The 21,808-nt window shown below is 39.3% G+C and overlaps 1 protein-coding gene across 7 annotated transcripts in view; it reads right to left on the minus strand.

Annotated features, from left to right (window-relative positions):
• Window positions 1–21,808, minus strand: part of CNOT1 (CCR4-NOT transcription complex subunit 1) — a 79,720-nt gene that overhangs the window by 6,566 nt on the left and 51,346 nt on the right. For 4 of the 7 annotated variants that reach the window (XM_055099169.2, XM_008977355.6, XM_008977356.5 and 1 more), the window contains exons 25-43: window positions 20,982–21,098; window positions 20,602–20,712; window positions 20,087–20,164; window positions 19,736–19,913; window positions 18,777–18,907; window positions 17,020–17,316; window positions 15,838–15,978; window positions 15,641–15,745; window positions 14,911–15,030; window positions 13,154–13,345; window positions 12,164–12,306; window positions 11,610–11,718; window positions 11,343–11,512; window positions 10,441–10,672; window positions 7,596–7,844; window positions 5,679–5,842; window positions 5,405–5,522; window positions 3,699–3,800; window positions 1,933–2,106 (exon numbers count right to left, since the gene is read on the minus strand). In XM_055099169.2, coding sequence (XP_054955144.2) covers window positions 1,933–2,106; window positions 3,699–3,800; window positions 5,405–5,522; window positions 5,679–5,842; window positions 7,596–7,844; window positions 10,441–10,672; window positions 11,343–11,512; window positions 11,610–11,718; window positions 12,164–12,306; window positions 13,154–13,345; window positions 14,911–15,030; window positions 15,641–15,745; window positions 15,838–15,978; window positions 17,020–17,316; window positions 18,777–18,907; window positions 19,736–19,913; window positions 20,087–20,164; window positions 20,602–20,712; window positions 20,982–21,098 — 2,931 coding nt within the window. Of the gene's footprint in view, window positions 1–1,932; window positions 2,107–3,698; window positions 3,801–5,404; window positions 5,523–5,678; window positions 5,843–7,595; window positions 7,845–10,419; window positions 10,673–11,342; window positions 11,513–11,609; window positions 11,719–12,163; window positions 12,307–13,153; window positions 13,346–14,910; window positions 15,031–15,640; window positions 15,746–15,837; window positions 15,979–17,019; window positions 17,317–18,776; window positions 18,908–19,735; window positions 19,914–20,086; window positions 20,165–20,601; window positions 20,713–20,981; window positions 21,099–21,808 lie in introns of all 7 variants that reach the window. The other 3 variants (XM_024925887.4, XM_008977354.6, XM_008977353.6) reach the window with 1 other exon arrangement.

Raw genomic sequence — 21,808 nt, forward strand, 5'->3', positions numbered from 1 at the left:
AAAAAAATTGAAGCCGGGCGCAGTGGCTCACGCCTGTAAACCCAGCACTTTGGGAGGCCGAGGTAGGCGGATCACCTGAGGTTGGGAGTTCAAGACCACCCTGACCAACATGGAGAAACCCCATCTCTACTAAAAATATAAAATTAGCTGGGTGTGGTGCCTGTAATCCCAGCTGCTCGGGAGTCTGAGGCAGGAGAATCGCTTGAACCCAGGAGGCAGAGGTTGCAGTGAGCCAGAGCTCACGCCATTGCGCTCCAGCCTGGGCAACAAGAACGAAACTCCGTCTCAAAAAAAAAAAAAAAAATCCATGTGTCAGAGTACAGACTACATTTAAACTATAGCTGGGCACTTCTAGTGGTGTGCACCTCTAGTCACAGCTACTCTGGAGGCTGAGGCAGGAGGATGGCTTGAGCACAGGAGCCTGAGGCTGAAGTGCACTATGTTCACACCTGTGAATAGTCACTGCCTTTCAGCCTGGGCAAAACAACGAGACCCCTGTCTCTTAAACAAACTATAGTAGCCATGTCAGGGTGGTGAGATTTTAAGTGGTCCTCTCTCTCCTTTATTCCAACAACTTACAAAAAATACAGTGGGTTCTCCATACCCTTAGGTTCCATATCTAATTAACCTCAAATCGAAAATATGGGGGGTGAAGGTAGAGGTAGATGATGGGGTCAATAAAAAATAATACAACAATAAAGGCCGGGTGCAGTGGCTCATGCCTGTAATCCCAGCATTTTGGGAGGCCAAGGCAGGCAGATCGTGAGGTCAGGAGTTTGAGACCAGCCTGGCCAACTAGTGAAACCCCGTCACTACTAAAAATACAAAAAAAAAATTAGCCAGGCATGGTGGCGGGCACCTGTAGTACCAGCTACTTGGGAGGCTGAGGCAGGAGAATCACTGGACCCCAGGAGGCGGAAGTTGCAGTGAGCTGAGATTGCGCCACTGCACTCCAGCCTGGGTGACAGAGTGAGACTCTGTCTCAAAAATAAATAAATAAATACAAATAAATAATAATACAACAATAAAAAACACAAAATTTAAAAAGTTATTAATATAGTTTAAAATAGTTATTTCCATAATAGCATTACACTACATTAGGTATCATAAGCACTACAGATGTCATTTAAGGGGATATGCAAAGGTTATATGCCACTTTACATACAGGACTTAAGCATACTTAAAATTTGGTGTCCCAGTGGGTCCTAGAACCAATCCTCCAAGAATAGCAAGGGACCAAGGAACAACTGCACAAGTGCACAGACACAAAACTGTGAAATATGGAGACTATGGCAGGGCGTGGTGGCTTACACCTATAATCCCAGCACTTTGGGAGGCCGAAGCAGGCAGATTACTTGAGGTGAGGAGCTCAAAACCAACCTGGCTGACATGGCGAAACCTCATCTCTACTAAACACATAATTAGCCAGGTGTGGTGGCGAGTGCCTGTAATCCCAGCTACTTGGGAGGCTGAGGTGGGAGAATAGCTTGAACCAGCGAAGGGGAGGTTGCAGTAAGCCGAGACTGCACCACTGCACTCCAGCCTGGGTCACAGAGTAAGACTCTGCCTCAAAAAAAGAAAAAGATTACAAAAGTCTGTTTGTTCTGCAATTCTTTGCCATGTGGGGCACACCCAGCAAATGACTGCCCCAACACCTAAGCTGTGGTTCTGTAAATAGAGCTAAATTTAACATCAAAATTAACATGAAAACTAGCAACTAGAAAAATGCTGTGAACCAATATTCACCAGCAACAGCAATAGCAACAATATCATACCTTCTATCAGGCTTAATAACATTATTTCCTTTAAAGAGTACCCTTAACTAACAGTGTGCGTGTTATGTTGGGTAGGAAAGTGCTGAACAGTCTACTTATCAGAGAAAGGACTGAAATATTAAGACATAAGTTTTCCTTTAACTAGTTGGAACCTTACCTTTAGATTAGGAGTGAACGGGTCGGGGAGCCTCATGTTTCTTGGAAAGGCACTCAGGATCAAATTTCTTAACTGGATACAATTAGGTGGGATCACATCACAGAACCCATAATGGTAATCACAAAGGAACTCTGGGAAATCATGCAAAAGAACCAGCAGCACTCTTAAAGTGCCCTATTTTTAAAAAACAAGAAAAATATTTCCACACTAAGGAAAATGGAGTAACGTTTTCCTATTGTAACTTAAGCCCCCCACCCCCCTCAAAAGAATAAAGTATACTTTAGTAACATTTCTTAAAAAGTTTTAGGCTTTAATTAACATTATCACAGATGATTTATCAAATATTTCCATTTAGGTATCATGAAAAACTAGGCATCAAGAGTTTACAGGCTGAAATGAATATGCTAGAAGAGGAGACTGGACAAAAAATAAAAATACAATGATGTAAGCGTCTATCTTCAGAAGCTAAAAAAAAAAAAGAACTAATGAAAACCAAAGAAAGTAGAGTAAAAGCATATAATAAATTTTTTAAAGTACTGAAAAGGGAGAAAATCAAGGCCCAAGTTAGTTATTAGAAAAAATAAATTGATAAACCCTAACCAAGGCTGATAGAGAAAACACAAAAATTATTAATGTCAGGAATGACATTACAGATCCTACAGTCATAAAAAATAGTTTCAGAACATTAAACGACTTTATGCTCATAAATCTGACAATTCAGATCGGTGGAAATAGAACACCTTAGCACACTGAGACACGCAAAGATTTCCTACACAAGTCACAAAAAGCAACTTTTAATGTAAGTTTAAAAATCTGCAATTTTGACTACAATAAATTTTAAAGCTTCTGATCCTCAAAAGACACCTCCCCCTTCCTTTAAGGGAGTAAAAGGGCAAGCTGTGAGAGTGGGAGATGTTTGAATATATAGTAACAACAAAGGGCTTGTATTTAAAACATATAAAGAATTATTTAATAAATAAAAATACAAACAAGAGCCAAAAGACTGGAAGAGGAGCATCACAAAAAGGTGATATCCATGGCTGATCTACACATGAAAACCTCATTAAGAAATCATCAAGGAGGGTGGGTGCAGTGGCTCACGCCTGTAATCTCAGCACTTCAGGAGGCTGAGGCAGACTGATCACTTAAGGTCAGGAGTTTGAGACGAGCGTAGCCAATGTAATGAGATCCCCCATGTATACTAAAAATACAAAAAATTAGCCAGGCATGGTGGCACATGCCTGTAGTCTCTGCTACTAGGGAGACTGAGGCACAAGAATCACTTGAATCTGGGAGGTGGAGGTTGCAGTAAGCTGAGATCGCGCCACTACACTCCAGCCTGGGTTTCAGAGTGAGACTCTGTCTCAAAAAAAAAAAAAAAAAAAAAAAAGATAAATCACCAACAAACAAAATTCCATCCACAATGAGATCTCACAGTACAACTGCCAAAATGGCTAAAATGAAAAACAGATAATACCAGGGATGGCAAGATGAAGATGGGGGAAAACCAGGAACTCCTCCAAGCTGTTTACAAGTATAAACTGGTACAAACGCTTTGTAAAACTGTAGTATCTTCTACAGTTGAACATATACAAACACTGTACAACTTGGGTGCTGGTTATGCAAGTACACTTGATTTTTACACTTTTCTGAATGTATATCATGCCTCAAAGGCTTAATAAAAACAAAATAAGGCCTCAGATTCCTAAAGTGTATTTTCTTAAGATCTCAGTTATTTTAATTTATAATAAATCCAAGTTAATTACCTTGTAGAGGATTTGCATAGGTTTGGTGAGTTCCACATTTCTAAGGAAAGGCGCTAAATATTTGAATAAATCAATCAGTAGCTGTGCATACATAGGCCACCCCTGAAAGAAAGAAATGTACATGAGTCATAATTATACTCAGCTGTTTTTCAGCCACTACAAGTCGCCCAAGCAGCTACACTGACTTATCTTCTTCATGCTAATATAAGTAGAGAATACTAATGTTAAGTACTTCTACAAAAGATCGGCATTAAAGGCCAGGCACGGTGGCTGACGCCTGTAATCCCAGCACTCTGGGAGGCCAAGGCCGGTGGATCACTTGAAGTCAGGAGTTCGAGACCAGCCTGGCCAACATATTGAAATCCTGTCTCAACTAAGAATACAAAAAATTAGCCAGGCGAGGTGGCGGGCACCTATAATCCCAGCTACTCTGGAGGCTGAGGCACGAGAATTGCTTCAACCTGGGAGGCAGAGGTTGCAGTGAGCCGAGGTCGTGGCACTGCACTCCAGCCTGGACAACAAGAGCAAAACTCCATCAAAAAGAAAAGAAAAGAAAAGAAAAAAGACTGGCATTAAAAAGATTAAAAAGGACCAAGTTATTATGGAGATAGTGGGAAATAATATTTGAAAAAAACTGGCTCCAGAGATTTCAAGACATAATGGTCCCTGTGTACCTGTAGCAAAATTTAAAAAGGGAGAGGAGTAAACTTCTGATAGAACACAAAACAGTCAACTGCAGAAACTGACAACTAGAAATGTGTTTTCTTAATTCCTTATTAAGTCTCAGCCATTTCCTTTCTCTCTTCCAACTCAACTCTTCGCAAATAACCTTGTTCAGTCCACGACATGAATTCTCTATTTTCAGCCAATGTCAGCCTGCTCACCCTCCCCCAACTATACCAATTATGTTCAATTAATTCTTGGATAATTGCATTTAATATGTTGTGTTCCTTCCTCCTAGAATGCCCTTCTCCACCAAACAAAACTTCATTTAAGAGCTATTTCACCTTCTTTGTCAAGTTCACTCCATTACATAGCAGTCACATTTCTTCTGATCTGAGGGGCCAAAGAATGGTACTTTCTGCAGTACTCATTTGCCAATTTAATTCCAAGATGGGAGGAAAAAAACTTATCATGTTAACTGTGTTGTATTACCAATTAGATAAAGAACTCTTAAATAGAACTTGATCATAATCCTTCAAAATAACATAGCCAGTAGTCCTCAACCTTAGTTTGAGAGCCTTCCGCATTTAAAATGAGTCTGTAAAACCAACAAGCTCCAGAGCCCTGTTACCCAGAGATTTATTCAGATATTTATGAGGGCACACATGGATTTCAACTTTAAAAACAACACCCCTACCCCCAAAAAAACCCTTAACTGACAAATATGTAAAATAAATCATCCTGTGTATAAAGAAGCAAAACATTTTAAAAGAAAGAAAGGAAAAAACAATAAAAAAAAACTTCAGAGACTGACACAGGTGGCCCACAACTGAGGTGAAGCAACAACACCTAATCACTGAGGAATGGCTTTCAGGCAGAGGCAGTCAAGTAATTGACTTGAGTGAACACTAAATAGCATTCCCAACTAAGTTTGGAAGAAGTACAATTACTACTAAATGACTAACAGAAATCTATAGGCAATGCTAATAAATAAGCCCAGGTAGTTATAGTCTTCATCTACAGGAGATAAACTGCAGCCACACCTTCTGCTGTGGCGTATGTGCCAGCATTCTTGCAATAAATATCCGATGGGAAATCAGTTCAAGCCAGGCATATACAAAGCCAGGAGCTTTGGTAGGCCTCAAGATGTGGAATGTATTGCTGAAAGAAGAAAAACCTTAGTCAGAAGCACAGTCCAACTTAAATACAGTGAACAGCACATGAATGTAGGCTCAAAATGCTCAAGAGTTCTACTCCCAAAATTTTACTACATTAATCCAGCAAACCTTAACACAAAATCGCAAACACAATACTCACCAGAAAGCTGTAAGTGTCTGGAAATTAATGGTTTCCAACACATGCTCAGGTGCATTGAGTTCCAAGAGAAGCATGATAAAAATTCGATGGTAGGGAAGTTGCTGAAATTCACTCTGACGAACATCATGATCCTGAAGGAGAACTCCCACTACTATACCAAGGACCTACGTAAAACACAAATCAGAGCTTGTAAATCATTCAGATAATCCACTCACCACTTTGATGTCATGCTTTTTAAACTTTGCATTCTTAAACCCAACATTAAAGGAAAGCATATATACAATTTGAATACAAAATTACATGCTGGCAGCCGATAGGGTCATAAATTGGTCTGACTCCGCCTTCAGTGTTTTGTGTGTTTCTTTGCATTTCAACATCCTTGGACCACACCTGAATATTCTCCACAAATGCCCAATGGTTCTTCTTCAGCTCTAGAAATCAGCAAAGCCCCTCACATTTCACCATGTTAACACAATATAACAATCTAATTTGTCTGGTCTGACATGAAGTTGACATGTGGGAATGATTTACGCCTGTCTTGGCATTTAGTAGGCAGGGGCCAGGAAAGCTGTTAGGCTGCAGAGATCCCATTCCACTTGACTTGCCCACTGAACAGTGAGGGGCTTGAAGAACACATCTCTAATTTCCCAAATCCAAAATCACAGTCCATTTTTACAAGTATTTTTGCATTGTTTTAATATTCAAATTTCCAGGAACTCCACTGTGTAAATCAAGCCAATGACTAATATCACTCATGTACTTGAGTTGCCAATCTATCAGCAGGAGGCACATCTAGCCACCCACTCACAGTGATTCTGTATATGGGGCAAATTCATACTACCAAGCATTAACATACTGAAATACATTATGATCTCTTTTTGTATTTCGGTTAAGGCACTATATTCTAAGACAGAGCAGGTATGTTTACATATTATTTACAAATTTAATTTCAGGACAGAAAAGAGACATTAACAAAATGTTTGGGGGAAGGGTTGGCCTCAATAGGGTTAAGAACCACTTATGTGGCCAGGCATGGTGGCTCATGCCTGTAATCCCAGCACTTTGGGAAGTCGAGGCAGGCGGGTCACTTGAGGGACCCAATAGGGTTAAGAACCACTGACGTGGCCGGGCGCTGTGGCTCACGCCTATAATCCCATCACTTTGGGAGGCTGAGGCAGGCGGATCACGAGGTTGGGAGAGCGAGACCATCCAGGCTAACACGGTGAAACCCTGTCTCTACTAAAAATATAAAAAATTAGCCGGGCACGGTGGCGGGTGCCTGTAGTCCCAGCTACTCGGGAGGCTGAGGCAGGAGAATGGCGTGAATCTGGGAGGCGGAGCTTGCAGGAGCCGAGATCCCGCCACTGCACTCCAGCCTGGGTGACAGAGTGAGACTCCGTCTCAAAACAACAGAAAACAAACAAAACAAAACAAAAAATACAAGAAAAATTAGCCGGGCATGTTGGCGAGTGCCTGTAGTCCCAGCTACTCACGAGGCTGAGGTAGGAGAACGGTGTGAACCTAGGAGGCGGAGTTTGCAGTAAGCCGAGATTGCACCACTGCACTCCAGTCTGGGCGACAGAGCGAGACTCCATCTCAAATAAAAAGAAACCACTGATGTGGCCAGGCATGGTGGTTCATGCCTGTAATCCCAGCACTACGGGAAGCCAAGGCAGGTGGATCACTCGAGGCCAGAAGTTTGAGACCAGCTTCGGCAACATGGTAAGACTCTACTAAAAATAGAAAAGCTCCAGGAATCGTGGCTCATGCCTGTATTCCCAGCTACTTCGGAGGCACTCCAGCCTGGGTGACAGAGTGAGACTCTCTCAAAGAAACAAAATAAAAAATAATAATAAATAAATAAATAAAACACCCCACTGATGTAGACCAAGACTAAGGCAAGAAAGGATTTCAGACCTTGTTCAGCAGATTAATCTTTGTGACAGTGTTGGTGGCCTCCCCTGAGTGTTTCACGAGCAGTGCAATGAGTCGAACAAAGGCATCCAGGTTGTGATAGCACTTGGCTCGGATCATGGTGGGATTGGCAGCAGGATTGTGCTGCTGCTCAGCCTGAGCACGGTAACTGATTTCAACACACATTTCAGTACACAGACGAAAGAACCTTGTTATGAGATCATCGGTCTTCAGTATTCCTTGCTGGTGCATCTACAACGGGAACAAAAAATAAAGACACAATGAGGTAACACACACAAATAAACTTCATATACCTTTAATTTTCAGGCTTAAGAGATATTCTCATTTGTTCCTACTGTCACATTTCTAATTGTTACATTGTAATAAATGTATTATCAGAATTATTTTCCCATTAAGGTGCCATGACAGAATTCCTCCAGTTTTAAGTTTAATGTAGAACAGGGAAGATGGAAACTGACAGACAGATTATCATGGCAATTTTGAACAGTAGGTCCCCACCAAATAATGTGAAAAATTAACCATGCAAATAAAACAAACTGTTCGTTAACTGTAAGTCATGTTAAGACATTGTGGACTCCAAAGAGAAGACTAAATTGCACATATTTTACTTTCTCACAGAATTTAAGGTAATTTACTTCTGAAGGATTTGAAGATAATTTCCTCAAACTGAATTAACCAATAACAAAGATTTTAAAACTCCAACAAGCTACCCCCAGAAAAATCAATAATTTGTACAACAGGTAAGTACCAAATGGAAATACACATCTGATCTAGGTATTTTAATGTAATAAAATGTTACATTAAGTTAAAATAATGTGGGAAACACAAGTTTATTTAAAAGAAAGGAAAAATTAGAAACTATATGACATATGAACTAGAAGTGAAGCACAGTGGGAATGTTATTTGGCTAGTTCCCCTCAACCCTTTAAACAAACAAACAAAAAAAGACAACAGTAAAATACGCATTAAGGCTACAGAGGAAGAACATTTCACTACTTACTAAACACAGAAACCAAGTTCAGAAAAAAAAAACTTCAAGGTTATCTTGAAATTTTTGAAACAACTTAACTGTTCCTGATAAGCAGTAAAGACAACTGAACTGGTTGGACTACGATAATACTGTACTCTGCTGGGACAGAATGCCAGCATGGCAAAGGGACTTTTTGTCTACACTGGTATCTGTAAAACTAACAGAGAGTGAGGAATATTAGGACTGAGTACTATGGTCAAGGAGGAGCACAAGAAGGAAAGAATTTTCAAAAGGATACAAAACAGCACAGAAAAGTATAATACACTATCTTTTTCAAGAGAAAGATGAAATGAGAGCAAATAAGCCAGCAGGAAGGGCTGAGACAGGTGCCACATCCATACCCACGAAATAGCAATGATCAGAAAGACCAATGGATTCCAGTTTCTTCCATTCAAATTATAAATCAGACTATAAAACATGCAGTAATAGCTTTTCAGTAGGGTATGCTTTGTAATTCCCTGGATTCTTTTACGGGAGAAATATACTCGGTAGGATTTACTGAGTAACATTCATTTTGAAAAGTAAACCTAATTTCTTTTTTTTTTTTTTTTTTTTTTTTTTTTGAGACGGAGCCTCGCTCTGTCGCCCAGGCTGGAGTGCAGTGGTGCAATCTCGGCTCACTGTAAGCTTCACCTCCTGGGTTCACGCCATTCTTCTGCCTCAGCCTCCCGAGTAGCTGGGACTACAGGCACCCGCCACCACACCCAGCTAATTTTTTTGTATTTTTAGTAGAGACAGGGTTTCACTGTGTTAGCCAGGATGGCCTCGATATCCTGACCTCGTGATCCGCCTGCCTCGGCCTCCCAAAGTGCTGGGATTACAGGCGTGAGCCACAGCACCTGGCTGAAAAGTAAACCTAGTTTCAAATAACTTCTAGAATTGAAGTCAGTTCTTCCACATTCAATTGTCATTAATTTGAAAAGAGACCTAATTTGTAATCTTTCTTTAGCAATATACCTAAAAGTTTTGGGTTCAGTTTGAAGAAATATAATGGTCAATCTGCAGAAATAAGCAGACAACTCACCCTGAAAAAAAATTACAACAGTTCTAATAAAGGAAATTCCAAGGTCAATTCAGGAAAAGTACCACTCTTGCCAAGTTATATTATAAATTAGGACACATGGACTTATTGTGTCTGATTCCCTCACAGTCGCTGAAAGCAACCAGTGATAATAAAAAACGAATGCTAAATGGTACTATGGCTCGGTTCCGACATTTTTCCTGTTCATCCTATTCACAAACATTCCTGCCAAACTTGATTTTCAGTTAGGTGCTTTGTTCCTAACCCTTTTAAGTCAAAGTCCAACTTGCATCAAATCTAATGAAAATACTGGGAAGTATTTTCCAAAGGAACATGTCACTACGTTTAGGTAGATATTTAAATTAGAAAATACAATAAAACACTCTACCATTTAAATAAGCATTTTTGTTTTGTCATTTTTTTTTTAATGTGGGCTACTGTGAGAATTTTACATATTTATTAGCCCACAGTCCCATCAGTGCTAGTAAAAATACATTTGGTAGTTTTATTATTATCTGACCCATTGTACTTTGTAGCTGTGACAACTGAAATGGAATATACAGAACCAACGGTGGGAGGGAATGTTGCCTTTACTGCTTAGTGATCAACCATGAGAAAACAGGCTGTAATTTAACCATATAATGATGACAGTTTGGGTTTGCATGAGTATGGAGGTAACTGTCTGACCACATGTACGCAATACTGAGCTTTAATATTGGAGGCATCACACCCTACTTATGTTGAATAAAAAGCACCTTTCTTTCCAAAAGCTCTACCTGTCCAACAAATGCAGAGAAAGCTTTGGTACTGTCGCGGCCAGCTGCTGCTGAATGGTAGAGATTCACCCATTCCCTCAGAAGATACTCTGCCTTCTCCCTCAGGCCTGGAGGGTCATCATACTCTGAGGCTTGAGAGATCCCAGAATGCATCATAAAGTTTGGGCCTCCATGAGCACGATCAATCATTGCTTCATAGTTGGATCGCACTACTTCCATCAGCTGGGGCAATCTAGCACAATAAATAAAGGGTGAAAATCAGTCTCCTCGTAGTTGTGATTTTACAGACATATGCATGTATAGTTTACTTATTTAACAGCAACCACCAGAGTGGTTTACCACTTCGCTTTACCACTTCCACACTGAAACAAAACTATACTTAGTCTCTTATCCGCTTGCTCATGAGCATACAACACGCAAACAACTGCCCTCAGTTAAGCTACTTCTTGCCCAAAAAACGTGTTCATTTAAATGAAACTGATGTTCAGAGTCGACAAATATTCACTGCTTGCCTACTATGTACCATGCTTTCTTTACGTTACTTCTCTTTATTTCCAATAGTTCTTTGAGAAATTATTTCCATTTTCTATAAAGAATAGGTTTAAGGAGGATAAGTCAATTTGCCTAAAATCAGAAAGCTTTTAAGTGGCATGACCAGGGCTTAAACACAGGACTCTGACACTAAGTCTGGTACCGTACGTACTGCTCTGTGCCAAGAAGACTTGGCAGTCAATTAAGCTTTCATACTTCAAGTGACAATATTAGCCCTTACCAAAGCTACCCACCTATATGTGGTTGGTAAAGCAGTTATAACAAGTAATGTTAGTAAGTCTGCATATTCATTCCTAAAGATATTAGGAGACTACTAAATGCACAGGGATCTCAAAGCATTTCATCCTCACCCTTCTGGAGCATTGCCTCTGGAATGAGCATTAATCCTCATGAGGGTTTCAATGGTGTGGAACAGATCTGCCTCAGTAACATGAGCAACACTCCTTTCATCCACCAGCAGGATTTTTACTAACTGCATAGCAAATGCCACAGCCATGTAGTTTAAGCCATTCTCCATTGACTGGCAACACAGAAAACACAATGTGAGAGGGAAAACACTTAAGAGCAAACGTACTTCCCTGAGTCCTTTTGTCCGTGCAAGTAAATTCCTTCCATACCTGCGCTAGGTGAAGATCATACTGCTGCATATTAACCAAATGATTGCGAATTAGCAGCTCCACAGCCTCCACATTATATTTATATTCATCCCGACATTCAATTAGGCACCTAGAAAAAGTTCAATATCTTTACTCATATAGGCTTAACCATACTGTAAAAGGGCCCATTTTACTCAATGGAAATTTGCTCCAAACTAAGAATGCCTTGAGATTCAACTCCAAATCAGTGTCCAAATTTAAAAACAGCCAGTAATGAAATAGAACAGATAGCCCAAGCTTTCCTTTCAAATCCTAGGATAGAGTATTCCATTTAAGACATTAAAATACTTATACATGAATACCACTTCTGAGAAATCTCTGAAACCTTTTAAAACAATGACCTACAATTTATTCCCCAAAACAAGGTACTGGTTTTCTATATCCAACATGGGGAGAAGGTAGAGACCAGATGGAAAACAACTACTTAACAATTCTCACCTCTCAGAAGTAGGAAGTCCAAGTGTCCGACCTAGTCGCAGTCCAATACTCACTACTTTTCGAAGATGGCTACTGACCTTGTGATCTGTTTGTTGCACCATGGAGACCCATATGCCCGGCCATCCTGCAGAGCTTTTAGGACCAAGAGGTGGCATTCCCTGTAGCGCAGCAGAAGGTCAGCATCAGCACCACTTGTGGCATCTAGTAAGCCCTCTACAGCCTATGGGAGAAAGAAAGCGTTCAAAACCATGAAAAATACAGTGCTTGGCCCAACTATCACAGCCAGAAACCAAATCTCAATGCCAAGTACCAAATACCTTCCAAAGCCTCCCTGTCCTTTCCACTCTCCAAACATCCCTTTCAGTTGCCTATCACACACACTCTAAATTCTATCTGATTTAAGTTCATTCTGTGCTCTTCATTGTCATAAAAGGCTCTGCTGTAGTTAAAACCCAGGGCTCCCTACCTACCCTGATCCAAATTATTGGATCAACTTGTCCCTCAAAATCTAAAAGGCAGCTGGGCTCAGTGGCTCATGCCTATAATCCCAACGCTTTGGGAGGCTCAGGAGGGAGGGCCACTTGAGCCCAGGAGATTGAGAACGACCTGGACAACAAAGCAAGACCTGTCTCTACAAAAAAATTAAAAATTAGCTTGGCTTGGCAGTGAGCACCTGTAATACCAGCTACTCGAGAAGGTGATGTGGGAGGTTCACTTAAGCCCATGATCACATCAGTGCACTCAAGCCTGACAGAGAGAGACCCTGTCTCTTACACACACACACACACACACAGACACACACACCCCTCTAAAGGGCTACCTTTTAAAGTTTCTTCAAATCACATTTCCAGAATATCTTTAAGAAAAAAAATAAAGATTTCCAAGTTTACCATTCAAAACTGCCATGACTACATTCTACGTTGGAAAAAAAAAAAATCACCTACTTATAGAACTTGATTTATATTATGAAATCTTAAGCATAACTGCATAAATATGTAGATGGTGGTGCAGGTCAATAAATGTTTACACACCTAGTATTTTCTAAAAGTAATAGCTTAAGAACCAACCTTTTGGAGCAATCCAAGAGCAGCTATGGCATCCCGAGAGTTTCGAGATAAAACTACAACCTCCAAGAGACTTCGAAGAGCCTGAGCTTGAGGGTTCATGGCCAAAGTTGGTGGGATGGCATGTAGATGTTGCTCCAGTTCTGTAATACACTTATCATAAATCTGAGCTACATCATCTGTTGCCCAAGCTTGCTGTTTTACAGAAGGAAACAACCAACAAGAGACAAAAGAATGTTAAGGTTTTTTATTGACACATGTATCAAATAGAGGTCTATTAGTATGTTTACTCCCTTTTTCTTATTTTTACATTCAAACATGGAGGGCCTCTTCTTTTCCTTCTTCCTGAGCTATTCAGAATTAATACCATCAAGTGGCACAGTACAAGGCAAGCATAAGGGAAGAGGTGTTTCATTTGAGAGAGGAAAACCTGGCAGACAGCAGCATAATCAAGTGATAAAAGAGAGCATTAGTAATAATGAGACAGACTGAGGGCAGCACCACTTGTACCATCTACTAAGCCCTCTATATCCTAAGAAAGTAAGTGTTTCAAACCATGAAAAATATAGTACTCAGTCCAACTGTCAAAGCCTGATAGGATAGAATAAGAATACAGCATTACTTCTGAGCTATTCCTATTTTTAAAAACACATTACCTGAACCTAGTCATGAGAATACACTGGACAAACAAATCAAGTCATTTAGAAAATAATTAGCCTATAATATTCAGAAGTGTTATGGTCATGAAAGATGAGGAAAAACTGAGTTACCTACACCAGCTAGAACTGAGGGAGACTTTAAAAATATGACAACTGAAGAAATGTGTGATTCTAAAACAGGTCTTTTACTATGCATTATTGGGATACATGGTGAAACTCGAGTGAGGTCTATGAATTAGATGGAGTAAGGTTATTAGTATTCATTTCTGACCTTAATGGTTGTACCGTGGTCACACAGGAAAAGGGTTTTTTAAGAAATACAAACCAAAGGAAAAAGGTTTTGTAAGAAATACAAACCAAAGGATTCAGGAGCGATGGGGGTATCAGGTCAGCAACTTACTATCGACCAGTTCGGGGGAAAATATTTTTCCCTATATTTCCAAGTTTTCTGTAAACACCTTTGAAAATTTTAGAAAATTCTTTTATTTAAAAAATGGGAAGGCTGGGCACAATGGCTCAGGCCTGTAATCCCAGCACTTTGGGAGGCCAAGGTAGGCGATCACTTGAGGTCAGCAGTTTGACTAGACTAGAGTCAAACTAGAGGAGTCTAGTCTAGGCAACATGGCAAAACCCCATCTTTACAAAAAATACAAAAATTAGCTGAGCATGGTGGCACACGCCTGTAGTCCTAGCTCCTCAGGAGGCTGAGGTGGGAGGATCGCTTGAGTCTGGGAGGTGGAGGTTGCAATGAGCTGAGATCGCGCCACTGCACTCCAGCCTGGGTGACAGAGAAAGACCCTGTCTCAAAAAAATAAATAATAAAATTTAAAAATAAAAAACCGAAAGTTATTATGTTACCATGAGAATTCCCCTAATTAGGCCGAACATTAAAGTTAAATCACCCACACCCATGTCAATTTTTCTTTAATCCCCTGTATGTCATACTTAATTGGACACAAAGAATACCTACAACTCAAAAACTATAGGTGTTTTTTCCCCTGTAAATTATTCTCCCAGGAAGCAAGTCAAAAACATATATTAAATGTCAAAAACATTTAAATTAATTGGCAAAACACTCAATTGAATCTAAAACACATTTACCTTCATGGGCTGGGCTAAAAATCCCGTGGGCTGACTTAAGTCATTTGTAGGCAAGAAGCCAGGAACATTGCGTGCAAACTCTTCGTAAACAGCCAACTGCTTTGGGTCCACACCACCAACCTTGAAAGAAGAAAACCTATTTTGACAGAATTCACTCAATAATCAAAATAAACTGTTTTGAAAGTGGAAAGTCTGCATGTGGGTAAGCTCAGGGACACAAGAGTCATTACAACATATAACAGCATGATTAAGCATGCATGCACACACAAATGCAGTTCAGAAGAGGGCTTCTCATTTCCCTGAATCCTGCTAAGAGTCACCTCATTTATAAATTAACTGAGAGTTTCTCTTGGAAAATGCCTCACATGGGACGATGCCAGTGCAATTCTCCCTTGAAGCTGGTAAATATTATCAGATTTCTCACTGTCTCACTGGGAACAATAAGCAACCATTAATGTGAGAAGCCCAAGTTGGGAAACATGAAAACTAGCAGGCACATGAACTCCTTAGAGTAGTAACACTTCAACAACTCTGGAGGAGCAAGGGAATTTAGAGCTATTTCCATACCTCCTCCACAGGCAGCCATTCAGTGAAATGCTATCAAGTTAAGATGTTTTCTCATAAACAATATTTAACCCTGCTGTCCTAATTCCAGTAAGGAGTTCAATCAACAACAACATTAAAAATAAAACAAAGACGGGATGGGGAAAGACAGAGCCCCAATTCTCACTTTCAGCCTGATTTGCTCTGGCATCCGTTCGGCTTGATATGTTAAAACAACAGGATCACAGTATCTGCGTCCTTCTTGCCTAGCATGTTTTCTCAGCTCAAATTCCTGCAAACAAAAAAAGTCACTGAGGTTCTTGTTATAAGGCACTTCCCTAAATTAAAAAAGAAAATCTTAAAAGGCAAATTCTAAACACTTACAGTTGCTAATCTCTTGTCCATCTCAGGGCCTGCTTTTTCTACTGCAGTCTTCTGAATAAAACAGCAAGCCAACTCACAATTGTCCTGAGCTAATTGAGCAGCTGCCTGATCCATCATTTCTCTTTGTTGTGGGGAAGCAGTCTATTAATGGAGGTGGGGGTGGGTGGGGGGAATAGAAGGAAAAAGACTTGAAAGTTGATGTGGACAGACAGGATAGTAGAAAATGCAGTGCATTTGGCAAATGCATTTTAAGTTCTGACTCTACTTATGAACAAGCTGTGATCTGAAACAGTCTTAACAGCTTCCTCACTTTTAAGACAAAAATATCCTAGACACCTTATCAGTTTATTGTGAACATGCCTTAAAATCAGTAAAGCAGGCCAGACGCAGTGGCTCACACCTCTAATCCCAGCACTTTGGGAGGCCAAGGCAGGTAGATCACTTGAGGCCAGGAGTTCGAGACCAGCCTAGCCAACATGGTGAAGCCACTTCTCTACTAAAAAAATACATAAATTAGTGGGGCGTGGTAGCACATGCCTGTAATCCCAGCTACTTGGGAGGCTGAAGCACGAGAATCAGTTGAACCTCAGAGGTGGAGGATGCAGTGAGCCAAGACTGCACCACTGCACTCTAGCCTAAGCTACAGAGTGAGACCCTGTCTCATGAAACATTTTTTAAAAAGGCAAAAAACCAAAAAAAATCATTAAAGCAGTAAACAAATTATTAATCATGATACCTGAATTATTAACCATGATATCTGAGACTCAAAACTAGTAAGTGAATTATTTGAAAAGTGTGTGCACATGCAACATCACTTTAAGTCATTTTTATCGGCCTTCTCAAACAGCTTTCATCCTTCCTGGTTAACAGAAATGAGATTGTCAGATATCACATTTCCTTTTTAAATCTTAATTTATTTAAACCAACAAATATTTGGGTATCTACTATCTGTCAAAGATTGTGTTGAGGATATAACAGCAAAAAAAAAAAAAAAAAAAAAAACACAGACATGATGCTTTCCCTCACAGAATTACGATCTAAAATGATGGAAGACATCAAACAAATATGGTGATTATTAAGAATAAGTGGTAATGCCCAGTGCCATATATAGACAAAGAAAAAAATTATTACAGACAAGCAGTAATACGTTTTGTACCTATACCAAGGAAATAGCCAACTTACACGAAGGGCTGAGGCAAAACTGTTTTTTAAGTTGGTAGATATGCTCATGAGCAAAGGTTCCCTGCATGTAATCATAGCCATTCCAGCTGTCAAGTTACGCATCATGTGATGAGCTGCTATTCGCATTCGAGATTCCTCCGAATCCAGGGCAAAATCCTTCCTGACTATTTGCTCACAAGTAGTCATGGCAATCTTAATTGATCGATCCACCACAGGATGGACCAGCTCCTGGACAGCCCGTTCAATTGCCTGACGCACACACTGCTTCAACTGTGGATGGGCCTGAAACAAGGGAATCTGGGGGGTTGGGGAGGACAAAGTCAACACCTTGTTTAAATAAGACAATCCAATTCCTACTGGCAATCACATTCATGATTTTGTAAATCAAGGTTAACCAAAAACTACCAGTTTCTACTTAAAGTTAACCAATGGAAAATTCGGGTAACAGAAACTGAGCTCCATACAGGGAAATGTATTCAGTATACCCTGTGATACACAATAATAGATATATGTCTTTTTTATAAATCCAAGTTTAATGGACAAACTGTTCATTATAATATGCATTAACTACTTAAAGACACACTGCTGGCTTATTTAAAATTTGTGGCTCAAGTGCTCTTAAAAGAAAGCAACTTCTCCACTAGCTTGGGAAAATGTAAAAAGAATAAAGTTTATAGAAAAAAGACTTCTTACAAAAACTATTAAAATTAATTCATCAGAATAGTGAGCATTTTACAGTGCCCACTGAAGTGTTTGGCTTCATTTGAAAGGCTGTTTCTAATCTTTTATTGCAGGTGTAAATTATGCCCCAAAACTTACTTGGTGCCTTTAACTTGTTGAATTTAAAAAAAAAAAAAAAATTAAACTAGCATATAATAGTGTTCACAACACTAAGAGTATTCTAAAGATGAATCACAATTTCTGGATCTAGGTGTCCCACTGCCTCTCACTCCGCCCCTCTAAAACTAAGTACCATGTCTATAGGAGTGGGGATGGGGGGACAAGGATAAAATGATTTCTCTGATACCCTCTCAATTCCTTTTAATAAAAAGTTCAATGTATTAATGTTACTCTTGTATTTGTGAACATTTTCAGTTTCTAAAAAGTAAGGACAATGAAAACTCCACTCACCTGATTCTGTATTATATATTCTGTTAAGTAGAATAAAAGACTAAAGATAACAAAATGTCCCCTTGAATGTACAAAGCAAATACTAAGGTATAGGAAAAAGGACTGATCAGAGGTCATCTTACATGACCATATTGTATCAGACCTCCTTCTGGAACCAGGCCACAACAACATAACTCAAAGTGCTAAGTCCTACTTCAAGATCTTAGCCTAGAAATTGTATACACACCCACAATCAGCTCATTTCCAGCCTTCAGGTGGAAGAAATGGCTTACTGCAGAAGGCTAAAGTGACAAGATAAAGAAAATAAAAAGCTATGATATACATTAAGCATCTTTTACTCTGTGTAAGGAATTCCTGGAGATTGTGATTTTATTGCTAGCTAAATTTTAGTCTCATGGGTTTGGATATGAGGAACCAATATAACTAACATCTAGTCACTCTATCTCTTAAGGGAAGAAGAACAATCCCAACTGAACTACACAGCAGTTCTAGATCTCCATCCTCTCTGACAAACTCTACAACCTAGGAATCCAGAGGGAAGGGCAAAGAGCTGAAGAAAAGGTGACCAAACAAAATTTACCTTATCACAAACTAGAAGCTGGGAGAATGGAGCAGTGTTTACTTACTGTTGGATTTAGAGTAATGTGTGGTGCCAAGCCCGCAAGGGAATAGACATTGATGTCGTGGTAGCTGTACTGTGGCTGTGGTGGAACCGTGGCTGTACAAGTGGTGTTGGTAGCTGGTGTAGTAGAAGTTGCTAAATGTCAAGTAATAAAAAGAGATTTAAAAAGTACATTTGTTGACTTTATTATAAAATTAGCTTAATATCATTAAGTGGTCATTATCTAATTAAACGAATTAAATTGGGAGAGGAGGGAAGGATGTAGCAGGTCCTATTTTTCCCACCCTGAAAGGGAAATTCTGTTGTTATAACAGAGATATACACGAAGTACGTTAAACTATGTCAGTGGCAGTGCCCCACAGCACAGAAATCAACTGAGCAGCCATGCCATATTGTCAGGCCCAAGTCCTATAAACTTAGTCTATATTATAAATGTATGTTTTCAACCTAGCCTGTTCCTAGGTTTATCTGGGGATTCTCAGCTGCTGAGGACTGAGAAAGAAAGAAAAGCTCAATTTATTCTAACCACAACTCCCAATCATTCAACACTCCCGTACCCTTCTCCCATCTTCTTCATGTAGATAAAACAGTCCATTCCCTTGGCAGATCTAGCAGGTCTGGCCATACCCAGATTTGAGGGGTTAACAGGCCATCATAGTATGCAGTTATTTCTGGGACTTCACACAACAAAGGAGATAACCTGGCCTAGCTGGGGTATGAGAGGCAACTGATTAAATCACATTTAGTTAATAATATGCATGAACTGTCAGGATGGAATCTAAGATGGTAACACAAGGCCTAGTCATTACTTTTGCTTGATAATTAGAAGGCTCACCAAAACGTATACAAAGTTTCACCACTACATTATGTGGGAAATTATAGTTTGCTATATACATGGACAAGTACCATTTAAGATAGTATCCTAGCTAACAGAAGCCTTCCTTGACTAATTAGCACACTTACTTGTGGTTGTGATGGGAGGGAGTTCTTCTGGCTGCTTGACATCTTTCTTTGGAGCAGAGAGTTGCTCATCTAAATTCTTCAGGCGATCTTTATCCTTTAGGAGGTTTCCAGGTTTTAGCTCATTGATGTCTAATGCAAGGTTCTTGCAGAGAACCTCGATTTCAAACTTCAAGTTTAACTGCACAGTTCCAGAGTTGGATTAGAATTTTTAAAAGAAAACTTTAGTTTTACTCATAATATACTCTACTTTCAGTTATTATAGTACTTCCCCCAAAATACCCTGCCTTCACTGTAAGTTTTAATAATGTGAAGGTAAAGAATGTTCCAGAGGACAAGGAAGCAGTAAATTACCTTTAAGTCATGCTCCTGATGTAGCTCAGCTAATACATTCATAATTGCCATTGTCCAAGGGTTTGGTGGCCTAAAAACCTAAAGAAAAGCTATTATGTTAAGCTGGCCCAAAATGTGCCCTTTAATTTGGATTATTTAAAACAATTCAATACAACATAAGGGAGTAGGGGGGAGTCAAACAAATAAAAAAACAAAAAACAAGGATTAAAAAATAACCAAAAATAGTTAAACATAGTTAAACACTTATACCTCTGTAGCCATAACAAAACCCCTAGCCTTCTCACCTATATCACATTTCAAAAACAAAACAAAACAAAAAACCAAAAACCAAAGCCAACCATTACAATCTTTCCTATTTCACCCAGCCTCTCAAATTGGAAATCCAAGTGCCATAGAGGAAAACAGACTTAACTAGCTTTACCTCACAAGAACTAAGAATATAATCTCTTGACCTCGTGCTAAAACAAAGCAATGCTTAGAAATTAGTCATAAATAAAATATTAAAATCTACTCACCACACTACGAATGCTAGATTCTAAGACTTTGGCAACAAAGGGCACTACATAGAGCAATTCTTGTTGTCCTTTAACATAAGCCTCTAGCAGCAATGATTTCACATCCAAGTCCTAGAATAAGATAAATACTTTCAAAAGCGGGGAATATACCCCCCAAAATGGTATAACAAAACCAAAGAAAAGTATTTTGCCAAGCTTATCCCCAAAACAGGAATCAACATAATGTCTAGTCCTTGCCTTACAAAAAGGGGTTAACAACTCAAAACGTGGGCCAAAATCTTACAAAACCCCAATAATCATTAAATAGCTCCAAACAGCCAATACTTGTAATCATAATGTGCTGAAGATTCTCAATATTTACACATTTAGATGAAACTCACAGTGTGTAAGATGGGTTTGTTTTTAGCTAATGTGATCATTCCTAGCCAATGTCCCAAGTTCTTCAGCAAAGAACGATCTGAGAAATTGGCTGCAGCTTTATCAGAGGTCAGGAGCACCTGAAATAGTGTAAGATTAAGAAAGATATGAGAATGAGCTTATGAAAGAAAACTCAGTTGTATTTGAGAATTCCATTATCCTATCCTAAAGACAAGTCATCATTTCTAAGAACAGGCCCCAAAGTAGAATTACTCTGTATATCATTCTCAATATCATTTTGCTGTGTTTATGATTCAACAGTGCTATTTTTACCTTTAAGAAGTCTTTACATTTTATTTTTTCAAAATAGGTACAAACACATTGCACAAAATTCAAAAAGAACACAAAGTTATGTGCCAGCTATCCTCCCCTAGAAAAGTATTTTCAACTCTGAAAACCTTAGCTAGGTTTAAAGCAGAGACCTAACTACAAAGCTGTTTTGAAGTGCTAAATTAATTTAAATGAGGATGATAGCCATGCTTAAGTCCTTAAAGGCAGCAAGCATACAAAGGAATATAATCAAATTAGCCTCCTATTGCAATCTTCAGTATATCCAGGTCATTAACAAATCTCTGCAGCCAACCAAGATAACTTTCTGAGATATAGTATAATACTGTTTATATACTTCTTTTCAAATTTCTAAAAAACCCAAACCATTTAACTGATTCTCCGGTTACTGTTTTTCTAAGGGGGGCAGAACTAACATAGGAGAGTGTTTTGGCTGCAGGTATGCACACATGTATATACCCATCTACTCTGTGGTACCTCTTGACTTAGGGCTATATTTAAA

Source organism: Pan paniscus, chromosome 18, assembly GCF_029289425.2.
Source record: "Pan paniscus chromosome 18, NHGRI_mPanPan1-v2.0_pri, whole genome shotgun sequence".
NCBI classification, from domain to species: Eukaryota; Metazoa; Chordata; class Mammalia; order Primates; family Hominidae; genus Pan; species Pan paniscus.